Here is a 9501-nt window from a genome sequence, read left to right on the forward strand (position 1 = left end):
GTAGCCCTTCACCCTAGCATGCTACTGACCAAATATCATCTCCCTGGGCAGTTTGGTTATTGAGAAGAAGTTGTTTAAAGTTTTTAACATATTTGACCCCTGTGACCTTGAAAATAGATGAAGGTCATTTATTTGAACAAACTTGGTAGCCCTTCATCCCAGTTTGCTTCTGGCCAAATATCATCACCCTAGGCCTTTCGGTTATTAAGAAGAAGTCGTTTAAAGTAAAATATTGACGCCGGACGACGGACGGACGCCGCACCACGGCATAAGCTCACTTGGCACTTCGTAGGTCGTCTCAAACAGTTCACAAATTATTATCCATGGTTATAGGGCCTTTGCAACCAGCCAACATCTTTCTCAGCTCCCTGGGGAGCATACAACCGGTGCAGTCATTTCAGCACCCACAGCTAGCATTCAACAGTTCTAGCACTACCAAACCACGTACTGATTTACAGCTGAGTAGACTGGAAAAAGCAGAGTAAAGTATCTTGCTCAAAGATACAACACAGTGCCACACTGTAATACATGTACTGACTTTAAGCATATATACTACAGTACAAATTAGGGCTGCAACAATATATCGTGCAACAATAGATATCACAATATTTTGAATAAGGTACGATACACAATTTTTTTTCGAGGTTAGGATATAAATACAATATTTTCAGGATTTTGTTGTTTCTGAATTTAGTTTACTCATATCAGTTTCAACAAGGCCAGTTCCAGCTCGGCATGCACATTGAAAGATGTGAATTGTGCGAAACTTTAAAGTAATACCCATTTTAATCAAGTACAATCAAGTATAGGACATTGCCATGCTGATTTGGTATCAATGTGAAGTATACAATAGCTAGCTTACATTTTGGCTTGTTTTCTCAGGTGGACTTGTAGCTGCTGCAGGTTGGTCACTGTTGGGTTCCTCTACATCCAAGACCTCAGAAGTAGCCGAGGGTTTACTTATCTCAGCCTTTCCATTTGACACCAAATCCTTTATTTCTCTATCAGGAACCTGTCCAGCAGTGTTATTGACAGCCGTCTGATTAGATTTTTCCTTTACATCTCCCGCTGTTTTAACTTCCTCGAATACAGTAGGAACCAACTCTTTAGCATTAACAGTAGTTGTCGAAGGCATCTTTTTGTCTTCTTTTGGTGACTCAGACTTTTTTACTGGTGGTTTATCATATTTTGCTAATTGGTCACGAATATTCCTCTGCTCCTTTTTATAACTTTCTAATAAATCATCATACTCATCTTTTTTAGATTCTTCATTTTTCTTAATATTCTGACGAGTTGTCTTTAATTTTCTTTTGTCCCAGACTGGAAATTTTGTTAAGGGCAATAACATGCATTGGTATATCTACATGTTTATGAATAGGACTGTCAAATTGAAAAAAAACAAAAAAACGTAGGTATGATAGAAAAAAGGAAACAGCAATGAAGAGAGCATGATTATAAAGTAATGATTGAACTGAACAAAGTGTTTGAGTGTAACTTTTTAATACCTTTTTGTAACTTTTTAGTACTAGATTGAAACTCTCTTTCTCACAAGGTTCCAATCTAGCATCAAAAGTTATAACATTTTGTACCTAAAAAGAAATAACTTTTGTAACTTTTTTCGGTATGGGCAGTAATAGGAAGGGAAAAGGCAAACTCATACCTGTTAAGTCAGTATTTAAACATGCTGGGACCTCTACATTCTAGACTCTCTAACGTTAGTACAGGCAAATTCGTCAGATTAGTGAGGGTTTCGGTCAATTATTCGTCCAAAAACGCATGTATCAAAATGCAGGCGAGCACCAGTACAGAAGAAGATTTGACTGAAATGCCTATAAATAAACATTGTTGTAAACACGCCTGAATGACGTCACGCAGCAACATTTGTGACATCATCAGGCCTTCCATGGTTTTGCTCAAAGGTACAGGCAGTTTCGCCACCTTCAAACATTTAACTAATTTACAAGTAATCTAAGTGTTTAAATGTAAAATTGTGTATGTTTATGTTACACACAAGTCGACTGATACGAACAGTTCCAAATGTGTATATGTAACAATGATTAACATTGAAATACATGGCTTTTCTTAGTTGTGATAGTAAGTTTTCGGTAAATTGAAGAAGCTGATTAATGTTGTTTGCGAAAGATGGCTGGTATCGGCTTAGATGATGTCAATTTACATGATACGCGATAAAGACTCAGTCCTTAACAAATATAAACTTCCAAATCGTTGCCCAATATTATTATTATTATTACGGATGAGAGGGTCCAGGGCTTTCAACGATGATCCCCCCCCCCCCCCCCACTTCTTAATAATTTGTCACATGTACGTCTCTGATTGTCTTGTGCACGTCAACGGTAAACATCTGACAAATTAAAACTATTTTTCTTGGGCTTGAAGACTTATTCAACAAAGCCTGCCAGGCCAGGTGTTGTAAATGTACTTCAGTGCTTTTTCATGTAAATATCAGTTTTTGATAGTTGTCGGTCTCTACGTACAATCAGCATGCGATTGTACAGCAGTACTTTTAGGCTGACAACAAATTCCTTTCAGCTTCAGATGTAAATCTCGAAAATTTTAGAAGGTATTTTAATTTAAGTGTTGTAAGATTGTTGAACGTAAGACGCAAACAATACTCTAAAAAAGATACTGGTTGATTGTATTTTAAATACACATTGCATGAAAACAGAACTGACGAATTATCAAATCGCGGATCTTTCCGATTGTCATTTCCATAAACACGCATTGGATCGTCAGTACATTGTACATTAGTCCGAATTATTCTGACGTTTTATCAACTTTTTTTCATATCGGTCCGTCGTCGATTAACGTCAGAACTCCGGCCCTTATAATATGCGGGAAATATGCGACCCGCACCCGGAATGCACATCAAACTGATATTTTAGAAACAAATCGTCACTTTCACACACATGTCGCACATGGATCGATAAACTGCATGCTGTTAAGAGATTAGAAATATCTGCATCTTCCAGCAAAAAGCCAGTTTCATTTTTTCTAAATTTTTGTTTGTCACACAAATGAGACTTATGATGATAATACTTTTAGTATATATGTCAGCGAAATCGTGCCAAAATTTCTAAATCATTTTAGACTCAGTGAACCAGGTGTATATAGCTTTAAGGGACATTCTTGGAAAGTCTACAACCTGTTTATAGCTAACTGATTTAGGTTATTGGAGGAAGCAAGAGAGCGGTAGGAGTAGTCGGGCCATCAGAAATCTGAAAAAATGATATGAATGTCAAGGATACATCCTGGTGATGCATGTGGTATTGGTGTGTCGTGATCCCTAGGCCTTGGTTCTACCCACTTGTCGTTGCACTCGAGCCAATCTCTTGTTCCTCTCCCACGCAACATGGAGATAGGCATCTTCCGAGCTGTCAATGGGGGAGGGCCTGGGGGAGGAGGCGGTGGGTATCTGGTGACGTGATTACCCCTGGGTTGGATTCTGTCATAGAGAGGTAAGCTAAGTAAAGATGGAATCCCAGGACTATAGTCAAAAACCTGGACAGGCCCGCCACGACCTCCTCCTGCAGTGGAATCCACATGCATTCCTTTTCCCTTCCAGTTGGTATTGTGTACTGGTCGGTATATCTTGGCTCCGTACGAATTAGGGGGAAACCTCCCAATGTTGTTAGACTCTCTCGTGTTAAAGTTCGTATTATTACACTTTCCCTCTGGGTTTCTATCGCCAGCCCCCCGGTTTCTGTGGTCAACACTCGATAAGCTTTTGGTCGGTTCCACGATATCATCGTCGTCTGATAACTCCCCCTCCTCTTTAGTGGAATCGTCATGTGGTTTCATTGTTTCTGTCTCTGCCATATTGTCCAGTTCATTCTCAAACGCAACCAGTTTCACTTTCAAATATAAGACTGATTCGGAGACTTACAAAATGGCGTCAAATTGCACGAATTGAGGGGACACAACTCTTCGCTACTTCCGCCTTATAGACTTTTAGGCTTTACGTAGATGTTGGCGACACTATATTAGTTACACAGGTCTTTGACAGGGTACATGGTCTCATTTTCGCTGTCAGGACCTTATGTACCCTGAGCCGAATGCCAAAGACATGTATAACGAATTTGTCATACTGCAAAGCCAATTATAGGTTGGGACTCGTGTTTGTCAGAAAACAGATACTGTGTAGGGCGGTAGTACGGGAAAACAGAAAAAACATTTTTTGTATAATTTCAACAATTTAATATTTTTTTAAATTATAATAAGTCAACAATATGGTTGTTACTTCTCTTTGTGTTTGTCTCAATTTCACTCTCCGTGTGGCTTGCAAACCGTTTCGCCATATTGTTGATTGTTAACATTCCGCCATATTGTTGATTGATTCGGTTCGAATCTTCGAGTTATCTCCCTTACAACAGGCGCACGTGCTCTTATGTACCACCGTGCGACATTTTTCTTTGCAGTATGACAAAAATATTTAAATAAAACCGATCTGATTAAAATGCAACTCCTCATTATACTATCGTTCTACTAGCGAACGATAGTGTAATGAGGAGCTGTATTTTAATCTGTCTGGTTTTAAACCTAAACAAGTATTTGGTTATATTTGTTTATATTGTGTTTGTCTCAGAGCAAACATATCATAACTTTTGTATACTCAAACTGTAAAAAATAATATCTGCACAGAAACGGTAGCAAATATACGTTTTTTCATGTACGATACACATTATAGAATTTGTCACGGATTTGTTTGAAATCAGCGCATCACCACTCCATCATAAATTGCAGTACCGTATATATTGTTGATCACAACAGAGACGTATAAAGTGTTATATACGTCTCTGATCACAAGAAACACTGTATGGTTGTTTTCACTAAAAAATTGAGCCATATCTTATTTTTAAGAGAAAAATAAAACAAAAAAAATGGTATTGTCGGTGTGCTCGTTTCAGGTTTTCTCTCCCCAACCCTTCTCTAAATTAAGGTCGGTCAAACCGTGTATATAAAGCTATCTAAGTCCGTCATCAAACATACGAATTTTAACATAATAGGGTAACGTTCTCGTTTTTATAGTATAACCTCAGAGAACAAATTGATAAACTATCTTCCAAGTGTGTAATTGCAAATCTATCAATGTTTGCACAATTGATAAAAAAAATAGTATCATATAGTTTGTTCTAAGGTATGTAAGAGTCTTTAACCATTATAAGCTGTTTCCATAGTTCATGTATAACCTATATTTTAGGTACCCACGTCAATCGAATATAAACAAAAGGCCCCGAGGGCATGCAATGCTCACTCAGTTGAAGCAATATTGCAATACTTTTCTCATTTCGGACTCCATCTCTCAGTACTCAGGGGACGACACACTAACTTTACACAATGTCTGATTATGTGGTTCCAACGATGCTTCATATCAGGTTTGGTTGACATACACTTAACTCAGTGTCAAAGAGGAATCTATTCGGGAAAACTTTAAAGGACCAAATCCCCATCTTGGGCATTTTCCGTCAGCCCCCGATGTAGCTACACTCTTTTGTTTTGTTTTACAGTTGTGAGGAATAATTAGCGAATTTGTTTTGAGATCTGCATCCATGCGTATATGGCCTTTGGCCCTGGGCAATCCCATGGGGTGGGGCCAGACCCCAGAACTAAGCATGGAACCTTGAGTTTGTTTATCTATTCAGCAAAAAAAATAGGAGTGGATCGCAACCTTTTCCGTTTATGACAAAGGAGATACTTTACATGAATTAACCCCTGTACCAATTCTAGTAGCAGAGATGCATCCAAATTTTGATGCCTAGGGCACCCTCTGAAGTGTTTCAAATATTACGACCTAGTGATATAGTCCAAGGGATGATACCACAGCCCAGAGCAAATTCTGGTAGCATGATTGAGTTTGTCTCTTCATGTCTGCCAGTTGATATGGTTATGAAGTTGGGAAATCGTCAATATTCAAGTTACACCCGAACCACGACATGAAGACCTTAAGAGCGGCGCCAGCTCGTGGCAAGAGCTGACGCTTCAGTAGATTCACCTCGGTATGGCTTATGCCTAGCGATTGGTTATTTAAATAAAAGACGAGAACTCGTTTCCATATAATGACTCAGATCATATTAGGTCCAAGGGACGGGATGGGGAGGGAGGGGATGGGGTGGGTCCGAACCTCATGACCAGTCTGATAAGTGGTTTAGTGGTTAATATATCTTATAAACAAATCTAAATGAGATATCTTATATAATTCGGTTATAAGATATCTTATAAAGAACGAGAGATTGTTAAGTACTGGATCAACATTGCTCCATGAATAAATGACAACTCTTGTATATGGGATGGTTGTTCTGTCGAACTGTCAAATGCCTTGGAGATAGTACAGTTATAGACGCAGCCAGAGTAAGATCTGGTCTATCCTCTGTCGCCTCTGGTGAGGCACCTTACTTTGAAACCAGATGGGTACCTTTGAAATCTAGGAGTGAAAAAAATAAACTTTCTACTTTTTATAAGATGCATAATAGATTAGTACCAGATTATCTTCATAATTTGCTTCCTTTCAGAAGAAATTACCTTCATCGTGATTAACGTTATCCCGATAACTATCAAATACCACGCTGTAGATTAGATATTCTTAAAAATTGATAATTCTGCTAAAAATATCTCGCCATCTTCTACATTCAATTTAAAAATATCGCCTGTACCACGCGTTTTACCGAAATATTTGAATGTCTTTAACCGATACCTCTCGGTTCTTTTAGCACGAATTAGACATTAATGTAGTGGTCTTAAAAGTGATGTATTCCGTGTAGGTATTTGTGGCTCACCTATGTGTCATTGCGATGATGGTAATGAAGATGCATATAAAAAAAAAATTCCATAACATATTCTGAAATTTTACAAAATGTTTATTTCTTGGTAACTTATCCTATATATCCAGTGGGTGGATGGCCAATGTGTTTATACACAGGGACTTTTGGGCCTGTATCCCTTGGATTTTATGTAGGATGGGTTGTCAATAAATATACATGATTTATTTAATTGTTAATATCCAAATCATAAACAGAAAATGATTAAACAAAAGTTGTAAAATGTTCATTTCACAAGCTANCATACATGATTTATTTAATTATCAATATCTAAATCATTAACAGAAAATGATTAAACAAAAGTTGTAAAATGTTCATTTCACAAGCTAAATTGGAGTTATCTCCCCTGCACTGTTTAATTGGATTGTTATGACAGAATATATGTTATGTTTGTAAATAAGTTTGGAAAGGACTTAAATAGGCCTAGCCTGATGTCCAATCCAATTGACATATATAAAGTCAATAAAATCTGATGAAATGAAATATCATTATTTTTTTGTCTGTGCACAATTTTCAAATCCTCGAATAAGATTATTAGATGCTAGATCAAACATCGGTATTCAACTAGTCCCCCAACTGGATGTTCTTATATGGGGAGATGCAGACCTCCCATTCCAAACAAATGCCAACATCATACTTGCTGTACAATCATTTATAAAATCAACGAAGAGGTTTGAACTCAACTAGTAGACAACTAATGCAACCAGAACATTTCCCCTACTGTCCCTTCGTTCACCCTTTCACTCACTCCTTCCCTTTCCCCTCCTGTCCCTTCGTTCACCTTTTCACTCACTCCTTCCCTTTCCCATCCTGTCCCTTCGTTCACCCTTTCAATCACTCCTTCCCTTTCCCCTTCTGTCCCTTCGTTCACCTTTTCACTCACTCCTTCCCTTTCCCCTACTGTCCCTTCGTTCCCCCTTTCACTCACTCCTTCCCTTTCCCCTCCTGTCCCTTCGTTCACCTTTTTACTCACTCCTTCCCTTTCCCCTCCTGTCCCTTCGTTCAACCGTTCACTCACTCCTTCACTTTACCCTACTGTCCATTCGTTCACCCTTTCACTCACTCCTTCCCTTTCCCCCCCCTGTCCCTTCGTTCACCTTTTCACTCACTCCTTCCCTTTCCTATCCTGTCCCTTCGTTCACCCTTTCAATCACTCCTTCCCTTTTCCCCCCCTGTCCCTTCGTTCACCTTTTCACTCTCTCCTTCCCTTTCCCATCCTGTCCCTTCGTTCACCCTTTCAATCACTCCTCCCCTTTCCCCTCCTGTCCCTTCGTTCACATTTTTACTCACTCCTTTCCTTTCCCCTCCCGTCCCTTCGTTCACCTTTTCACTCACTCCTTCCCTTTCCCCTGCTGTCCCTTCGTTCCCCCTTTCACTCACTCCTTCCCTTTCCCATACTGTCCCTTCGTTCACCCTTTCACTCACTTCTTCCCTTTCCCCTCCTGTCCCTTCGTTCACCCTTTCAATCACTCCTCCCCTTTCCCCTCCTGTCCCTTCGTTCAACCGTTCACTCACTCCTTCACTTTACCCTACTGTCCATTCGTTCACCCTTTCACTCACTCCTTCCCTTTTCCCTTCCTGTCCCTTCGTTCACCTTTTCACTCACTCCTTCCCTTTCCCCTTCTGTCCCTTCGTTCACCTTTTCACTCACTCCTTCCCTTTCCCATCCTGTTCCTTCGTTCACCCTTTCAATCACTCCTTCCCTTTCCCCCCCCTGTCCCTTCGTTCACCTTTTCACTCTCTCCTTCCCTTTCCCATCCTGTCCCTTCGTTCACCCTTTCAATCACTCCTTCCCTTTCCCCTTCTGTCCCTTCGTTCACCTTTTCACTCACTCCTTCCCTTTCCTATCCTGTCCCTTCGTTCACCCTTTCAATCACTCCTTCCCTTTTCCCCCCCTGTCCCTTCGTTCACCTTTTCACTCACTCCTTCCCTTTCCTCTACTGTCCCTTCGTTCACCCTTTCACTCACTTCTTCCCTTTCCCCTCCTGTCCCTTCGTTCACCTTTCACTCACTCCTTCCCTTGCCCCTCATGTCCCTTCGTTCACCTTTTCACTCCCTCCTTCCCTTTCCCCTACTGTCCCTTCGTTCACCCTTTCACTCACTTCTTCCCTTTCCCCTCCTGTCCCTTCGTTCACATTTTTACTCACTCCTTTCCTTTCCCCTCCCGTCCCTTCGTTCACCTTTTCACTCACTCCTTCCCTTTCCCCTCCTGTCCCTTCGTTCAACCGTTCACTCACTCCTTCACTTTACCCTACTGTCCATTCGTTCACCCTTTCACTCACTCCTTCCCTTTCCCCTCCTGTCCCTTCGTTCAACCGTTCACTCACTCCTTCCCTTTCCCCTACTGTCCCTTCGTTCACCCTTTTACTCACTCCTTCCCTTTCCCCACTGTCCCTTCGTTCACCTTTTCACTTACTCCTTCCCTACTGTCCATTCGTTCACCCTTTCACTCACTCCTTCCCTTTTCCCTACTGTCCCTTCGTTCACCCTTTCACTCACTCCTTCCCTTTCCCCTCCTGTCCCTTCGTTCACCTTTTCACTCACTCCTTCCCTTTCCCCTCCTTTCCCTTCGTTCACCTTTTCACTCACTCCTTCCCTTTCCCCTCCTGTCCCTTCGTTCACCCTTTCACTCACTCCTTCCCTTTCCCCTCCTGTCCCTTCGTTCACC

The 9501-nt window shown here is 40.7% G+C and overlaps 1 protein-coding gene across 1 annotated transcript in view; it reads right to left on the reverse strand.

The window, feature by feature from the left end:
- The window catches only part of LOC110464130 (zinc finger C3H1 domain-containing protein-like), an 86578-nt gene extending 82649 nt beyond the window's left edge, over nucleotides 1–3929 (reverse strand). The window contains 2 exon segments of the mRNA XM_021519194.1: nucleotides 863–1320; nucleotides 3267–3929. Of these exon segments, the coding sequence (XP_021374869.1) occupies nucleotides 863–1320; nucleotides 3267–3837 (1029 nt within the window). The 5' untranslated portion in view covers nucleotides 3838–3929.
- Between the last annotated feature and the right edge of the window lie 5572 nt (nucleotides 3930–9501).

The sequence above is a fragment of the Mizuhopecten yessoensis genome, unplaced genomic scaffold, assembly GCF_002113885.1.
Source record: "Mizuhopecten yessoensis strain PY_sf001 unplaced genomic scaffold, ASM211388v2 scaffold10963, whole genome shotgun sequence".
Classification (NCBI taxonomy): domain Eukaryota; kingdom Metazoa; phylum Mollusca; class Bivalvia; order Pectinida; family Pectinidae; genus Mizuhopecten; species Mizuhopecten yessoensis.